This window comes from Pseudophryne corroboree, chromosome 1 (genome assembly GCF_028390025.1).
Source record: "Pseudophryne corroboree isolate aPseCor3 chromosome 1, aPseCor3.hap2, whole genome shotgun sequence".
NCBI lineage: Eukaryota > Metazoa > Chordata > Amphibia > Anura > Myobatrachidae > Pseudophryne > Pseudophryne corroboree.
Genome location: NC_086444.1, coordinates 113,098,872 through 113,117,895, shown reverse-complemented (window position 1 = coordinate 113,117,895; position 19,024 = coordinate 113,098,872). Strand labels below are relative to the sequence as shown.

The following is a 19,024-nucleotide window of genomic DNA, read 5'->3' as shown; positions in this document are numbered from 1 at the left end:
CTAATCCCCCTAGGGCCTAACCCTCCCCCAGGTCCTTTTCCCGATGCTCACCTTCAGGATTCTGGCGTCAGTCACATGACTGCTTGTCATGATCTGTTTGTTTAAAACATACTCAGATGACATTCCCTCTAATATAGTCTGCGACAGAGCATCACAGTACATGGGGCCTAATTCAGACCTGGTCACACACAGGCTATTTTTTGCACTGCTGCAACCAGGTAATCACCGCCTACAGGGGAGGGGATAATCGATTTGCAGGTCTGTAATCGGCTGTGCAGTGAGCTGCACAAACAAAAGTTTGTGCAATTTCTGCACTGCCCAGGACTTACTCAGCCGCTGCGACGATCCGGACAGGTGGTGATGTAAGGAATCCTCCTCCGGAACGGCTGGGCACGCCTGCGTTTTTCCAGACACTCCCAGAAAACGGTGAGTTACATAGTTACATAGTTTGTGAGGTTGAAAAAACAGACATCCGTCCATCAAGTTCAACTTATTTGTGGTCTCCTACTCTGTATTATTTTCAGAATTAATTTACCTGTTGATAAAGTCGGCCGTTGTGTTGTATTCCCTCATTTTATTATAACTATGGTACGTGATCTATCCACCATAACCCTGTATATCCTTATCCATTAAGAATTTATCTAGGCCATTCTTAAAAGTATAGACCGAGTCCGCCATTACTACTGTCTCAGGCAGGGAATTCCAAACTCGTACTGTCCTTACTGTGAAAAAAAGTTCCGCCTCTGTGTGCGGCAACTCCTCTCCACTAACCTAAGTGGGTGTCCACGTGTTTTCTTTGCTGGTCTTTACAAAAACAGATCCCCGAAAGCTGTGTATTGTCCCCTTAAATATTTATAAATGTTGATCATCTCTTTTCTAGTGTGAACATGTCAAGCCTTGCATGTCTTTCCTGGTATTCTAGCGTCTCTATCCCCCTAATTAGTTTGGTCGCCCGCCTCTGAACCTTTTCTAGTTCCAGAATATCATTTTTGTAGTAGGGTGCACAAAATTGTGCGCAGTATTCCAGATGGGGCCTCACTAAAGCTTTATATAATGGGAGTATAAAACTCTCATCCCTTGCATCAATACCCCTCTTTATGCATGCTAGTACTTTGTTTGCCGCTATCCTGCATTGGGTGCTGCTGCTAAGTTTGTTATCTATATGAACACCTAAATCTTTTTCCAGTACAGAGAGTCTCCTAAAATCACCCCATTAAGTATGTAGGTGTAATTTTTGTTCTTGCTACCAAGGTGCATTACCTTACACTTGTCTGTATTAAACCTCATTCTCCATTTTGCTGCCCATGATTCCAGTTTAAATGGTCGTTCTGGAGAGACTCAGTGTCTCCCTCTGAATTTATAACCTTACATAGTTTGGTATCGTCTGCAAAAATTGACACCATGCTCTCTAAACCTTCCGCTAGATCATTAATGAAAATGTTGAACAATAGCGGTCCGAGAACAGACCCTTGTGGCACCCCACTTAGAACTTTATTCCAATTTGAAAAAGTTCCATTTTCCACAACTCGCAGCTCCCTATTATCTAACCAGTTACTAACCCAAGTGCATATTGTGCTCCCTAGCCCTAGTTCATGTAACTTATAAATAAGTCTCATGTGTGGCACTGTGTCAAAAGCTTTAGCAAAGTCTAAAAAGATTACATCCACCGCCTTTCCCTGATCAAGGTTCGCACTAACTGTTTCATAAAAGCCTAGTAAGTTTGTTTAACATGATCTATCCTTCACAAATCCATGTTGGTTCCTAATAATAATCTTTTTGGCTTTGAGGATCTTCTGTACACTATCCCTCAGAATGCTTTCTAGGACATTCCTCACTATAGATATAAGACTAACTGGTCTATAATTGCCTGGTTCAGCTTTACTTCCCTTTTTGAAGATTGGCGCTACTTCCGCTATACGCCAGTCTTTGGGAACCATGCCTGAAGTGAGTGAGTCGTTAAGGATTAAAAATAGAGGTTTTGCTAATTCGGAGTGTAGCTCCATGAGAACCCTTGGATGAATACCGTCTGGACCAGGTGACTTATTAAATCTTAATTTTTTTCAATCGGTCGCGCACTAAGTAGTGGGACATTATCCTTATTGGGGTTGGGTGTTAGTTCGTGCATCTGGTCCTCTATTGTAAATACCGATGAGAAAAATGTGTTTACTGTATCCGCTATATCGTTATAATTTTTCATTAAGTCTCCCAGTTTGTCCTTTAAAGGGCCTATACTCTCCTTCTTTAATCTTTTGCTGTTGATATATTGAAAGAATTTTTTAGGTGTTTATTTACTTTCCTTTGCTACTAGCTTTTCGGTTTCTACTTTACCCGTTCTAATTTCTTTTATACATATCTTGTTGCAAACCTTATAGTACTCAAATGACTCTGCCTTTCCATCTGATTTGTATTTTCTGAATGCTCGACTTTTTCTGCCCATTAATTCCTTAATATATTTATTAAGCCACATTGGTTTGGAGTTTTTAGTCCTTTGTATGCTGCCCATGGGAATAAATTTACGAGTAATCTTTTCGAGCAGTGATTTTAATGCCTCCCATTTTTCCGTAGTGTTTTTTCCTTGAAACAAAATTTCCCATTCAGTGTCCCTTACAGCTTCTCTCATCACGTCAAACTTGGCTTTGCTGAAGTTCAGAGTCCTAGCTGAACCTATATACTGTAGGACTGCTTATGAAAATTGATCTTGAATGTGACCATATTGTGGTCGCTGTTTCCTATGGGCTCCCCTATTATAGTATCTGATATCAAATCCCCATTGTTAGTCAACAACAGGTCTAAGATTGCATTGTACCTAGTTGGGTTCCTCGATTAGTTGAAGTAGTTATCATTTAGCGTGTTTAAAAACATATTACCCCTAGCAGTATCGCATGAATCGTTTGTCCAATCTATCTCCGGATAGTTAAAATCTCCCATCACTATTACGTCGCCTGCTCCTGACGCTTTTTCAATTTGCTTCAGCAACACTTCCTCATCAGATATATTAATGCCAGGGGGCTTGTAGCATAGCCCCACTACTATCTTTTTCTTTACCTTTCCCACGCATGTAATTTCAACCCATAACGTCTCAACAGTGTTTACAGTTTCCTCATGAATATCTTCCCGTACAACAGGTTTTAAAAACGGCTTAACGTTCAGACAACCCCTCCACCCCGTTTGTTTGATCTGTCTCTCCTGAACAGCGTATAACCCTCCATATTAACTGACCAGTCATGAGATTCGTCCCACCAGGTTTCAGTAATGCCTATAATATTATACTGATTGCTTGCGGCAAGGATTTCTAGTTCCCTCTTTTTACCTGTTAGGCTTCAAGCATTTACATACATACAATTGAGATAAGTATTTCTCCAAGTGGTAAGGACATAATTTTCTGTATGCAGTAAAGGTAACCCATAAACGTCACTAGTCAGTGATTTGGCAATATCCTTGGTAATATCCTTTTTAGTACCCATATTAATGGTCGTGGAGTCTGCTCTTTCCCTCCCCCCTTCTCCACCCCCATTTGATTCACTACCACCATCTTTACTGTTCTCACTGCATGACCAGTAGTTTCTAACTAAACCCTCCCCCCAGGCACCTAGTTTAAAAACTCCTCCAACCTTCTAACCATCCTTCCCCCCAGCACCGCTGCTCCCTCCTCATTCAGGTGCAATCCATCACGACAAAACAGATGGCGCCTGACTGAGAAGTCTGCCCAGTGTTCCAGGAACACAAACCCCTCTTTCCTACACCAGTCTCTAAGCCACACATTTACCTCCCTAATCTCCCTCTGCCTCCCTATAATCTTTCTTAAGGACATCCCACCTACCACTAACTTTGTCATTGGTGCCAACATGCACCAAGACCGCAGGGTCATTCCCAGCCACTCCCAACAATCTATCTATCCGTCCGCGATGTGCCGTACCGGAGCACCCGGGAGACAACAGACTTTACGGCGATCACGGTACCGGTAGCAGATTCCCAAATCTATCTTCCTGATGACAAAGTCCCCTACCACCACAATCTGTCTCGGTACCTCACTATCTTTTATCCCAACTGCGCCAGAGGGACTGCTCCTCTGGTTGCTAGAGGGAACAGTCTCCTCCGGCACAGTCATTTCCTCACTACCAACCTCCGAATCTACGTCCAATCGGGCGAACTTGTTGGGGTTTGGTAGTTCAGAGATGTCGTGCCTCCCCCTCTTTTTCTTCCTCCTAACTGTGACCCAGCTGGCAACCTGGTCATCCTCGTGACAAAAAGGGGACGACCGGTCACAGGTCAAAGTATAGGTAATAAGTGAAAAACCAAAGATGGACGATTTATAATTTCTAGAGAGAGAATTTTATTAACTCTTTAAATTATAGTCCTTTTTGGCAGTGCGCCCAGAGCTAGGAAGTACTAGTACTTGCAAAGGGAGAAAAAGAAAGCTCTTGTGTGGGCGCACTCTTAATTCGATCTAGGAGAATTCCTAGGATATAAGGAATAGTGTTAAAACATCTATTTATTGTTCAAAGTTAAAAATTAATATAGTTACCCACATATATGATCCAACCGTGACTGAGAAAGAAAATTGTTATGAAAAAATTTAAAATGTTCTGGTCTGTTAATCACAGGGAGTGATTAGAAGGGTGGGAGACACTTGATTGTCTGACCCCTGTTTCTCCTGACCAGTACAGAAATTCTGTATTAATGGGACCAAGAGGAAGTCAGGGTAATCTTTTGTGTATTTATAAGAGACCATTTACTGGGTCAATACTATACACTTTGCTGGTTAAACGTCTGTTCCTAAAGACACGTATGAAATAAACAATTGAATAATTAATTATTATCTTCATGGCCTGGTACTGAATTGATAGTCAACAGACGGAAGATATGAAAGAAGAAAAAATGGTGATGCTGCTGTTGGTATCACTTTTCTCATAGAGAAAAATAATTCATACTCTACAACACCGGGTATTCACAGGAGGTCTCCTCCCCCGATACTAACCCAGCCAAACGCTCTTTGGCTTCCAAGATCGGACGAGATCGGGCATTTGCAGCGTGGTATGGTAGTAGAGAGGAATATGTGATTTGTGTACCAATGAGAGTGCACCTATATAGGAATTTTGAAGAAACAAAGTTATGCCAGAAAAGAGAAGTATAACATGTGGATCTACTTTCCACGTTAGACACGGCCAAGCAGACACCACTCAATGGGTGCCATGTGCCCTGAATCATGAATGAGAGTCCACGGAAAAAAAGTAAAAGTCAGAAAAAAATTATACCAAGAATTATATAATTGTTTTAAACCATTAGGCCAATCCTAAATAATATGTAGATCATACGTGATCATATACGGAGACACTAAGTATAACCGTCACTTAGGATTAGAAAGAAAGCACAACCCGGACACAGGAAAAATAATTCTCTGACAAGCTATGTGTGAATATTAGGTATATGCCAAAAGCCAATAGACACTAGCAGAAATTAAAATGAGAATGTTATCCCTTTATAGGATGTCTAAATTCATTTGTGATAATCTCTGCACGTATATTACAAGTATTTTGCCCAAGGTTATATACAGTATATTGGCACACAGAATTTGTAACTATACCCTGCAATAATACAAGTAATTTAGAGACGATGTATCACACAATAATTATGCATTAGAAGGTAAGTATGTGTCAGTAAGGCGTATTGTACTACACTGTCGCTTAGATACATTCACCCTGCGGGTGCAGGCTTACGATACAGTCCATTGTGCGGTTAGATAGAGATGTTCCAGAGTGTCACAGTTATAGGAGAGACTGCTGCCAGCAAAAGACTCCGTGAGAAGGTCCCCTGTGGTGGTCCTGTGGAAAACGCGTTTCACCCGTTAGGGCTTGTTCACTTCCTGGACCCGACAGACACTTAGACATGAAGGGTTTAAATACCACTGCAATTAAGGTAGCCGCCAATCGCGGCTGATATCTCGGAGCAGACGCTCGGGGCGGGAATAAGGTGGCTCCCTCTCACAGCACAGGCTGATTCAGTGGGGAGCGTGAATGTCCGCCAATCACGGCTGTGTTTTGGAGCGGACGCACGGGACGGGGATGTAATCACTCCCTCTCATAGTGCTGGGTAAACCAATGAGGAGCGGGGGGGTGTCCGCTGCCGATGACTGATGTTTGTAAGGAGGACGCGTGTCACCTGCAGCCGGATCACTCCCTCTGTGACGCGTATAGGAAAGCCTATTATATTGTCCAATCAGAGGTGAAAATAGTGGCACAAGACTATTGGGTCATGAGGTTGGAAACGGAATGCCGCCATTATGCATTAGGGATTGCCAGGAGTTATATTGAAATAGTACATGTGGCACCCTTAAATTCAGATACCATAAGATAAATATGTTCACTACTGATTAACATTTGATAATAGCCATTATATCTGCTGTAGGGAGACTCGGCGTGCAAAGCAGGAGACCCGAAACTGTTAGGTCACGGGGTTACAGATAAGATGGCGCCATATTGCAAAAGGGTTTGCCAGGGCTTGTGTGGTGGCAAAGCATGTGACTTGCCTTGATTGAAAATAACGTCGGGAGAGTATCCTGAGCGCTGTGTGTGGTTACAATTAGATGACAGGCATTTGATGCTAATGATCACAGAACCCACACACAGAGCAGGGATATGTACGTCTCACTGATTCATTGGGGAGAATAATGAATGCTAGGATTAGGATTGGGTAGCACCTTTAGATGGCACATTAAAACAGTGCTGTTTTGGTGCTTGTGACATTGTTGGGGTTTGCGGTGCATACGGGGAATATAATGGGTGCTGCACAAAATTAACTTACCGCACATTCTATTACATTCTAAAAGGTGTGTCAGTAGGAGCACTTATTTACGCATAATAGTGGAGGTCTGATAGCTCCCACCAGAGTGTATCAGGGGGCTGGACTTGGAATAAAAAGGGGAAAAAGAGGAAAAGAGGAAAAGCAGAATTGTAAAAGATATAGAATAAAGAATTTAGAATAAAAATTTAAAGAATGAATGCATGGCTAAAAAGCGAGAATGAATGAGAAGAAGAATCTGGGTTAAGATAGCTGATCGCAAGATTAGGATTTTGACAGAAGCTTTGTTTTAAAATGAATTATGTAGCCAGTACATTCAGGTGGTGTAGTGACAAGATGATACCCTTGTTCTAAAAATAAATAAAGTTGCCAGTGCATTATAGGGGTGTAGTGACAAGATAAGTAAGGGCAATATGCAGATTACTAGTTAATGAAAACGGGAATTAGTTAGGAAATTATAACTTGTGGTGAGGGTGGTAAGGTGATGGGGGATGTTGTGTTGGCATGGGGGTAGTGATAATGACTGAGCAGTAAGGTAATTTAAGACTAGAGATTGAGGTCAGATTGTTGTAGACATAGTAAGTATTACTGTTAGGGCTGACAGAATTAGTGAACAAAACGTGAAAATGAGAGTGAGTAGAAATAATGTAAGCTGGAATGGATCACATTATAATATAAGACCAGGATAGTGGGTAAAGTGGTTGGTGCTGGTGATAACTATGTTTAGAGATGAAATGTAGGAAAAATATATATTAGAGTGAAAAATTGGGGTGAGAATGGGAAAGCAAAGAACAAATATGTGTAGAGAGGGGAGGGATAAGGAAAAAAAAAGGGGGGGGGGGAAGGGGGATAAAGACGGGGGAATTAAAGATATACTGAGACTAAAAGTGAATGAAAAATGGAGGGTCTATGTAATCAACTAAACAAGTATTACAGGAAGTATCAAGTTGATTAAAGGAAAACCCCATAGTTTATTTTCTCGTTCAGACCAGAAGGTCTGAGGCTGCCGAGGCGGAAAATCCATTCGCTCTCTTTTTTGTAGAGCTCTTTAGTGATATCTCCTCCTCGTAAACCCTGATGAATGCGGTCTAAACCAAAAACTTTGAGTTCTTTGGTTGATCCTTTATGTTGAAGGTGAAAATGCCTGGCTACCGAAGTAAGCTGTTTCATGCGTGCAATGTCTTTCGATGCATTCCGGATGTTGCCCAAATGTTCCAGGACCCTCTCTTTCAGTTTCCGTGTCGTCATGCCAACGTATTTCATATTGCAACTGCACGTAATGCAGTAAATTACAGCTGGAGTGTTGCAGTTGAAAAAATGTCGTAGCTTTGTTATTTGGCCATATCTACCTATAACTGTATTGGTTTGCAATATTTGAGGGCATGATTTACAGTGTCCACAGGGAAAAGAGCCTGTTGTGATTGGCTTCTTTGGTATGGATGTTAACAAGTGGCTCCGGTGTTGTAGAGTATGAATTATTTTTCTCTATGAGAAACGTGATACCAACAGCAGCATCACCATTTTTTCTTCCTTCATATCTTCCGTCTGTTGACTATCAATTCAGTACCAGGCCATGAAGATAATAATTAATTAATTATTCAATTGTTTATTATTTCATACGTGTCTTTAGGAACAGACGTTTAACCAGCAAAGTGTATAGTATTGACCCAGTAAATTGTCTCTTATAAATACACAAAAGATTACCCTGACTTCCTCTTGGTCCCATTAATACAGAATTTCTGTACTGGTCAGGAGAAACAGGGGTCAGACAATCAAGTGTCTCCCACCCTTCTAATCACTCCCTGTGATTAACAGACCAGAACATTTTAAAAATTTTCATAACAATTTTCTTTCTCAGTCACGGTTGGATCATATATGTGGGTAACTATATTAATTTTTAACTTTGAACAATAAATAGATGTTTTAACACTATTCCTTATATATCCTAGGAATTCTCCTAGATCGAATTAAGAGTGCGCCCACACAAGAGCTTTCTTTTTCTCCCTTTGCAAGTACCTGGTCATCCTCATCTACCGGTGACTCCTCCACCGTTCTATCTAAGCCTTGCTCGAGACTGTGAATCTCCCTCAGACGCGTGACGGTTGGCTCTAAATCAGTACCTGGGCTTCCAGGGCAACCGTTCGCACACACCTCGTGCAGATGTATTCACACTGGGCCGGTTGCTCCAGGTGCACATACATCTTGCACGACATGCACTGAGTGAGATCCTCAATCATGGCCCCTCCCAATTTTTAATTAAACGCTAACTCCCTGTTACCTTTAACTAAGCAATACTACACAATACAGTACTACAGCTTAGCTGTGAAGAGAAAACAATAAGCACTACAGTACAATTACAATCAGTAATTGGTAATTCAAATCAAGGATAGGGGGAGAGAGAAAAAGAAGAAAAACACTTATGTACTATCCAATATACAATAAATTCAAAACAGTAATATAAAGTTGGTAGTCTGATACTGCCGCCCACAAACACCTTCTGCCTGTCAATCTTCTTGCGATCGCTGGTGCGATCGCTTTCTTCGATAGATTCATCGCTGCCCGGTGATGGCCGTCGGCCGACGTGCCTGCGAATTGCGAGACACATGCATGTGCAGTTCAGTCCCGATTGCATGGCTGCGAAAAAATGCAGCATGCGATCGGTTCTGAATGACCCCCATGATGAAATTCTGGAGAATCTTTTGTTCATTAGGGATTTCTCTGGGCCATCTGCCTGCCTTCCAGCCTCAGTTTAATGGCCAGATGGAGATAGTCATTCAAACCTTATAGCAGTGATTGTGGTGTTACCTCTCCCATTATCATAAGTATTGGACGGAGTCACTCCGATGGGTGGAATTCGCATATAATAATGATCGTTATGCATCCAGTTTCTCCATTCTATTGTGTTTATGGTTGTCATCTGAAAGCCTGCTACTTCCTTCAGATCTGATACTCTCAAATTACGGAAACCTTGTCTTATCTCAAAAGACTCTGGAAGAAAGTGCAAATATCCATAACAAATAGAAAAATGTCAGCAAAATTATTTTCAGACAAACATAGGCGGATTTGCAACTTCAAGGTGAGAGATATATGGTGCAGTGGTCAACCTGAAATATGTGACTGAAGCAACATTCCTGTTCCGAGCCGCTACTCGTCTTCCCTGCAGGTACCGGACGTGGTTAAGCGACTGGGATGTCACGTCACTTCCTCCCACAGCCCAACGGCCTGCCAGTCGATAGGTAACTAGGACACTGGGCGACCACAAGGAACCCTGGGACTGCTTTTTTCTGACAGCCTGGACTTGTGTGTTACATGCAGCACTGCAGCTGCATGTAGTTATTCATTAAGGGGTCCTACCCCCCCCTAGCCATGCTGAATGGTGCTTGTATCTCTTACAAGGCAGGCAGTCTTGCTATGCCCTGCCGGTTATAGTTATGCGTTGGTGTAAGCTGCTGGTCCATGTTTCAGGTTCTTGAACCTAGGATCTGTCCTGTGGATACTCTACATGTCAGAAGCCAAGTCTACTCGCCTTGCTTTGTTCCTGTCTTGTTAATCCCTAGTGTACTCCCTCAGTGCATTTACCCAGTGCTCATCCTGCAAGTAAATACCAACCGTGTTTCATTTGCATCTGATTAGGTCCTGACCTACCTTAACCCTTCGTGTCTTAGCTTGTTCTTACTTTTTAGATAACTCCAGCCAATAATCCTGCGGATCTCCAGTCAATTGAGTAAGCCCCTACTGCTAGAGGTGTAAACTCTGGAGGCATCCTAAGTACCAGTGTTTACATCAAACACTAAGGGAACAACGGGCGTCTGTTATAGGCAGAAGAACCTCTCGCTGTCAATAGGGTTCTTACACAATTGTGCTTGAGTGCCCCAACAATTCCAATAAATTTGGACACAAGCATATATATTCTTTTAAAAGTGTCTGTAAAAAGTGCTGTCAGTTTTTTACTTGATCTTCCAGCCTAAATAAATACCAAGAACTTTCTACTGCTTTCTCTTCAAACAAGCCCTGGCGCAGAACTTCATAATGTCCAATTGGAGTAAGAGATTGAAATAATTGGGGAGGAATTAACTTGTTTTTATTGCAGCATTAACAAATGGACGCCCTATTGAGCAATTAAATTGTTGAATGTGGTGCGTATGCAGTGGGCGTCCATATTTCTGCTTGCATCCTTCTGAGCTTGCAAGCACAAATTGTTGTAAAGTCCATGGGTTGGCACCCAAACGGTAGTTTGGGAGCTTTAACCAGAACTTTAGATGGGTTTAGCCGCTTTACACAGCTAAACCCTGTGCTTTAGGGCACAGCAAGTGCAATAACAAATTGTCACCCAAAACAATTGAATTGCTCCATGAAGGGCCCATTAGTTAAAGCTATGATATAACAACTGAATTTCCCCCATTGACTATGAGAAGACTCAAGAATGTTTATTTTATCTTGTTCACTGAAAGGGTTTTGGGCCTAAAGAGAGGTCCTGGGTTCCAGCACAAGAATATGCATGCAGAGAGACTAAAGAAAGAGTTTCATAGTATTCACATTGAAAAGCTCAGTATTGGGGTCATTGGGGTCGCTTGACCCCTCCTCAACTTTGGGATAATGTTACAAGCATAATATTATGATCCTGCAAATTTAAAACACTGCAGTGATCAGATGGAGTTAAACCCAGCAGCTTGGCCCTGATTCAGATGTGGTTGGAGGTGCTATCGCTGCTGCATATTCAGAAGCAGTAGTGATAGCATCTATATGTAAATGCACCAGGAGGCGTCTGATATAAGAAGATGCCTCCTGTTTGCATTACTAATCTATACTGCGTCTAATCACCTGCGACACCATCAGCCGGCTGTGTGACCCATGCGGTCGTGCAAGTCGGCTACTGCACATCCAACATAGGGGCCAGGAAATCTCTGTCTTCCAGTATGGGTCCTGCACATGAGCAAAGTACTGAACATCGGTACTTTGCGTTATGTGCACCTCCGTCCACATCTGAATCAGGCCCCATGTGCACAGAAGACTTGAGACCCCCCCCATTATTATTATTATTTTAATGGAGATTAAAATAGCTAGAAACACAGTGGAATGCCAGTGATCACCAGCGGAGGTGTGACCAAACCATTGCAGCTGGCCAACCATCAGAGATGCACGCAAACCATCGCAGGCTCCCCACTGTCAGAGATGTATGCAAACCATAATTAAGAGGAAACACAGCAGCCTCTTGTATGATCCAATAAAAAATCAACAGGAAGTGGTACAGGTTGAGTATCCCATATCCAAATATTCCGAAATACGGAATATTCCGAAATACGGACTTTTTTGAGTGAGAGTGAGATAATGAAACCTTTGTTTTTTGATGGCTCAATGTACACAAACTTTGTTTAATGCACAAAGTTATTAAACATATTATTAAACATGTATTAAATGACCTTCAGGCTGTGTGTATAAGGTGTATATGAAACATAAATGAATTGTGTGAATGTAGACACACTTTGTTTAATGCACAACGTTATAAAATTTTTTGGCTAAAAATACCTTCAGGCTGTGTGTATAAGGTGTATATGTAACATAAATGCATTCTGTGCTTAGATTTAGGTCCCATCACCATAATATCTCATTATGGTATGCAATTATTCCAAAATACGGAAAAATCCCATATCCAAAATACCTCTGGTCCCAAGCATTTTGGATAAGGGATACTCAACCTGTAATCGATTTTGTATGCATTTTTGTATCTTTCATATTTGCAGTCAATTTTGAATGGAACTGACAAAAAACGACTGACTTTAAAAAAAAATCTGCAATGGTTTAAAAATAGAACAATAATAAAAAAATAATAAATAATGATTAAAAAAAATTATATCTTAAAATCAACTGTTAGTAAATATGGAATTTTGACCCTGGAACTCTGTCGATTTTGATCAATTTTAAATCAATTTAAAAATCGATCTTTAGTAAATTTACTTCTACTGTATGTCTGCTTTTTTTCCCCTGTAGTTTTTCTTTGCCTTTTTCTTTAAATTAATGAGAACAGCAAATAAAAGAATAAAAAAAGAAAATACATATTACATGTTTTGGTGTTCTCTGTGCGTCCATATATCAGAAAATTGTGTTCAAAGCACAAATCCAGGTAATACCGTTGCGAAATTTGTGTGAAAAATTGGATTAAATCATTACGTTCCAGGTGAAATGGATCATGTTGATACGTATGCCTTTAGATAAAAAAAAAAGCATGCTGGAACTTGTGTTTCTCTGACAGCATGGGAGGTGACGGGGGGAGGGGATAGGAGGATGCAGACTGAAGTGACTCGGCACATGCAGTATCAAATATTCTATTTTAAGTGGGCCTTATGGAACAAATATCCATCTACACTTGTTTCTACATTTATGTTTCATATTTATTTCAATGTAATAGCTGTTAACATTGTCCTAAACTTCTATGGATACAGCGTAACATAAACATCAAATTGCTTGTTTGTATTATTACATTGTTTTTATGTTCCCTGAGTTTTTCTCTTTTCAGTTAAAGTTCTTCTTAGTTTAAGCAGTTGCTGACTATCAAGCTTTCCTTTAATGCATTTAAGAGTCAAAATATCTCTCTCTCCTTTCCTCCTATTGCTCTCTGAGAGGTTCGGCAATGTTTAGTTCAAGTGACAGGTTAACCTCTGACAATTGAGACACTCTCCTCTCCTGACTGGAAATAGGTTGGTTAAGTACTTATATCTGAAATCTATATATGTAAAAGGCAAATACCACTGACTCATCACAAAATCTCCTGAACCATAAGGCTGTACTGCCTTGCCAGTGGCAGCTGCAGAGCAGTCCATTATTCAAGTAGGGGAACCACACCCAGCAAGGTTTGTGTGTTTAGGGGTGGTAGTTGATGTGGCTCCTCTATTTGTATAGGGGACTGCTCTGCAACTGCCACTGGCAAGAAAGTCCAGGAACAGAGCATTGAGTCCTTGCCCCTCCGCAACTTGGTATCGCCGGCACCATGAATTCTTTATAGCCCCGGCTGGTTGGGCTGACTTAAGTTTCCTCTGTGAGGGGGGAATTCCCAATAATAATCTCACCCCTTTTAACCCCTTTGTGGAATTTTGAAAAATCCCTTCTTAGTTGGTGCCTATGTCACAAAAGCAAGCTACTGTCCAAATGTCAAGTTCCTAGTCCTTATGGTTCAGGAGATTTTGTGATGAGTCAGTGGTATTTGCTATAGAAGTCACATGGACGAAACGCGTTGGGTACACCTCCTTGACCCCCTATACTAAAGATAAGCAAAACCTCTAAATTTTTCATTTTAAAGAGCTTTTTTACTCCTTTTATATATATATATATATATATATATATATTTTTTTTTTTTTCTTTTTAATCTATATTTTTTTTGTATATATATATATATATATATATATATATATATATATATATATATATAAAAAAATCTTACTTGAATTGTTTTTATCATACTATAGCCTGTCCATAGTAAATGTTATATCTATCCTATATTTCATATGATTTTTTTTTATAAAAGTTCAGATATAGTCCCTTTTTTAAACATAGTTTTTGCACCACTGGTCGCTGATACCCCTACCCCCTCCTTTCTCAATACATCTAATATATATATATATCTAATATATATATAATATAATATATATACATCTAATATATATATATATATATATACACACGGTATATAAAATACATAACAGTATATTACATACAATCACAGTTTGCATTTCATTGTTTTTTCTTCTGCGGTTAGCTTCCCAATCACAACAGCTTGGGTCAGAGGTTTGAAGTTTTACAAATAACTAAAGATTGTTTGCATTTATTCAAGCCAGTTTTCTTTTTGTTTTAAATTGTTGTTCCCACTGATTTGTACATTGGGGTTAATTCAGACTGGATCGCTGCTGGCCTGAATCTTTTTGTGGAATGCGCACGCACAGCGGCCGCACTGCGCGTGCGCACCCTGGGAATCCAGTGAGATGCTATGAGCATCTCTGGGCTGCGATCGTCTCTGCCTGATTGACCGGCAGAGGTGGTCGCGGGACGGGAGGGGGCGTGCCAACGGCGTTAGAGCACTATGATCAACTCTGAATTACCCCCATATGGCCTAATTCATGTTTGTGCATAGATGCAATTGCGATTTCTAGGCTACGGAACTGCTGATATTAGCAAGTGAAGCTGCTGCCCAGAAATGAAAAGAGACACTCAGCGGCGCCATTGCAAACTCATTCGCAAGTGCGTACACATTTTCAGCCTATACGCAAAACCATGGAGTAACGAGATTAAGGGTGGACTTGTGGCTATGCAGCTTGGCCATGACAGTAGCAACACTGATGCCATGTTTCTTTGCATACATGATCACAGCTGAAGGCAGAAACAGGCCGCAAAAATGGCCCATTGTGCGTAGCATCCAATTACTCTGGAATCCCATTGAATTGTGACAGTGAGGTGGGTATCCTACAAGGCGATATGTGGCACTGTACAACATGATGAAAAACGGGGTTATGATATGAGGTCATACTTCTACAAACGTCATACCAAAAGGTGTGCACACAAAAATGGGGTGTGGCTTTGGGACAACTAGGCCACGCCCTCATATTTGCGCGCGTGCGCATGATAGTGGCTCTTGCTCTTGACTACAGATCTTTTCTGGCTCTTTGCCTCTGACTGGTTGGCCACCCCTGTCCTAGAGGATGCTAAGGTCCACATTAGTACCATGGGGTATAGACGGGTCCACTAGGAGCCATTGGCACTTTAAGAGTTTAACAGTGTGGGCTGGCTCCTCCCTCTATGCCCCTCCTACCAGACTCAGTTTAGAAAATGTGCCCGGTGGAGCCGGTCACAGCTAGGGGAGCTCCATAGGAGTTTTTCTAGTTTTTATTAGAGTTAGGCACAGGGAGGCTGCTGGCAACAGCCTCCCTGCTTCGTGGGACTTAGGGGGGAGTAGTGTCCAACCCTGAGAGGTTAATGCCACTATCTCCGCTGACAGGACACTGAGATCCTGAGGGTGATGATCGTTAGCCGCTCCAGGCGACCGCTCACTCCCGCAGCATGCTGCCACCCCCTAACAGAGCCAGAAGAGTCCGGTGGTGAGTGAGTCACCGGCCCCCCGGCAAGTGGGGAGCTTCCAAGCTTCTATACCTTCAGTGTAAGATTGTGTTACTGCTGCAGCACTTTCCCCAGACTGATTCTGCACATCACAGACTAGCAGCTAACTACTTGTGTGCTTGTTTGCAGAGGTTATGCAAGTTCTCCTGCGTGCAGTACTGCGATGCTGTCTCTGTCATCACTGCACCCCATGCTCCCCAGCGTGTACCCTACGAACTTCCCGCCATTCTAGGCACTGGTGCCACCATCTCAGTTCATGTCATGTGACTGCAGGATAACCAATGTTGTAGGAAGGAAGTTGCATCACTGGTGAACAGTCAAGTCATCTTAGACCCAGGGTATAAAGATCCTTAAGTGGCACTTCCTGTTGTCGCGTTCAGCGGACACCTGGATCTTGTTCATGTGCAGTGGACACCTGGATCTTGTGCGTGTGTAGAGCGATCCATGCGTGTGTGCAGCAGACACCTGGATTTGTGCATGTGTGCAGGGGACACCCAGATCTTGCGCACGTGCAGAGGACACCCGGATCTTGCGCACGTGCAGCGGACACCCGGACCATGCGCGTGTGCAGCGGACACTTGGATCTTGCGCGCGTGTACGTGTGCAGTGGACACCTGGATCTTGCGAGTGTGCAGGGGACACCAGGATCTTGCGCGCGTGCAGCGGACACCCGGAATTTGCACGTATGCAGCGGACACCCGGATTTTGCACGTATGCAGCGGACACCCAGATCTTGCGCATGTGCAGCGGACACCCAGATCTTGCACACGTGCAGCGGACACCCGGATCTTGCACACGTGCAGCGGACACCCGGATCTTGCACACGTGCAGCGGACACCCGGATCTTGCACACGTGCAGCGGACACCCGGATCTTGTTCATGTGCAGCGGAAACCCGGATCTTGCGCATGTGAGCTCTGCTGGAATCTGCACCAAAATGGAGGTCAGTAGCTAATGGAAACAAGCATGTGATCGTGACAACCATCGCAGTCCCAGCAATGAATGGAAAAATTCTTACCCTCCCCTATACTAACCCCACTCCAGCTGGGGCCATATAGCAACTGTATTGTACCCACCGATACAAAGTACATACACCCGGTCCTGGCTGCCCTGACACCTCCCCCACTGGGGATGTAGTTATGTGACCGTCACCATGTGCAGCTTCTGTGTCACTCACATTACCCCCAGAAGGAAAGCACAGATGAGAGTTGCTACAAATCACATGTAACACAGCAAGTGGTGCAGACACATGCAAGCTGCAGGCAGGTGTCATCCTGGGGTCACTAGTGCTCGCTATTATAGCTACTGGCGATACTCACTATGTTACTGACCCTGTTCCCAGGCATGCCGGGCGGAATACACTGCGCAGCAGCATCTTCCCCACTAGAGTATACGACCGGAGGTGACAGGCACCAGCTCCCGGCAGCAACAGACTCCTGGTGACGTCACCGCCTGCGCTTTCGCTGTTCCCTTTTTGTCCTTCGGTTGCTGCCGTAGTGCCGCTTCTCACACACGGAAGATGGCGTCCTCAATGTCACCGGTGCTCAAGCAGGTGCTGCGGGCGAGGCAGGCGGCGGTGGCCGTGCTCACCCCGACCAGGTAACACCGGGGCGAGCGGCTTGTGTTAAGGCCTCGCTGCCGTGCGTACTCCCGGGGCTAGGTTGGGGAAGTTCATGTCGCAAGCAAGCATGTCACACTACCACCTCCACCACCACCATCAGATATCTGCTATCCTGGAGTCTACAGTCAGTGGTGCCAGTGACTGATTGTGTGTGTATGTGCCATACTTGCCTACCTGACCCTCTCCATGAGGGAGAAAATGCTCTGTTCCTGGACTTTCCTGGTAATGTATGATTGCCATCACCTGTGGTGAAACACCTTTCTTATCAATTAGCTAGCTCACCACAGGTGATGGCGATCATACATTACCAGGAAAGTCCAGGAACAGAGCATTTTCTCCCTCATGGAGAGGGTCAGGTAGGCAAGTACGGTATGTATGTACAGAGGTGGCCAAAATTGTGGACACTTTTTGAAATTTGAATGTTTTTCAACTTCGGATGCGTTTAAAATCCGTTACACTTCATGCAGTGCAATGATTCATATATCAAATAAATGGAAATTTATTGCTGAATTCAACACAATTAGAGGTCAAATATTTGCATCACAAGGGAAGTTATGCAGTGAAAACAACACTTGTGGTGTGGGGAAAATCCCTGTGTACTTATGATGTCACTGTTCTATCAGTATTTTGTTGGGTATCCTTTAATTTTTCTAGACAGCAGCACAGCGACGTGGCAGTGAACCAACCAATGTTAGGAGCTCTTCCTTCTTTATTATGTGGTGCCATGAGACAACTATAGCCTCAATTAATTATTTTATTGGATGGATGCCTCACTTAATTCTTTTATTGGATGGACGCCTCAATTAATTCTTTTATTGGATGGACGCCTCAGATATACCAGTTTTTTTCAAACGGAACCACAAATGTTCTATGGGGTTCAGGTCTGGGCTGTGTCCTGACCATCCCAGCACCTATAATGTCATTCTCCGTGAACCACTGTTTGCATATCCGTGCAGTGTAGCAGGGAGCTGAATCCTGCTGTAAAAAAATGGGGCATTATCTGGAAAAAGATCCATGGTAGAAGTTTTCGTTGTAGGTTGGTGTCAGTGTACTTTCTGCTGTTCAGTGTGCCAGCTATGACATAAATGTGGCCTACAGCATCTGCTGTCATACAGGCTACACTTGTAGGATTGTTTGTTGTCGCTTGAATGCAATCTGGATGTACCTCTTCCCTGATGTGACATCACCCATATTTCTCTATCGTCCTAGTGGATGCTGGGGTTCCTGAAAGGACCATGGGGAATAGCGGCTCCGCAGGAGACAGGGCACAAAAAGTAAAGCTTTTCCAGATCAGGTGGTGTGCACTGGCTCCTCCCCCTATGACCCTCCTCCAGACTCCAGTTAGATTTTTGTGCCCGGCCGAGAAGGGTGCAATCTAGGTGGCTCTCCTAAAGAGCTGCTTAGAAAAGTTTAGCTTAGGTTTTTTATTTTACAGTGAGTCCTGCTGGCAACAGGATCACTGCAACGAGGGACTGAGGGGAGAAGAAGTGAACTCACCTGCGTG

At 42.9% G+C, this 19,024-nt stretch overlaps 1 protein-coding gene, 1 long non-coding RNA gene and 1 pseudogene across 2 annotated transcripts in view; 1 reads left to right on the top strand and 2 right to left on the bottom strand.

Annotated features, from left to right (window-relative positions):
* Positions 1 to 17,307, bottom strand: part of LOC135056624 (uncharacterized) — a 57,990-nt gene extending 40,683 nt beyond the window's left edge. The window contains exon 1 of the long non-coding RNA XR_010244036.1: positions 17,219 to 17,307. This is a non-coding gene — a long non-coding RNA (uncharacterized LOC135056624). The remainder of the gene's footprint in view (positions 1 to 17,218) is intronic.
* LOC134951331 (5S ribosomal RNA) lies at positions 4,930 to 5,048 on the bottom strand (annotated as a pseudogene).
* A 106-nt stretch (positions 17,308 to 17,413) lies between the features above and the next one.
* Positions 17,414 to 19,024, top strand: part of NDUFS4 (NADH:ubiquinone oxidoreductase subunit S4) — a 299,270-nt gene continuing 297,659 nt past the window's right edge. The window contains exon 1 of the mRNA XM_063962020.1: positions 17,414 to 17,498. Within this exon, the coding sequence (XP_063818090.1) occupies positions 17,419 to 17,498 (80 nt within the window). The 5' untranslated portion in view covers positions 17,414 to 17,418. The remainder of the gene's footprint in view (positions 17,499 to 19,024) is intronic.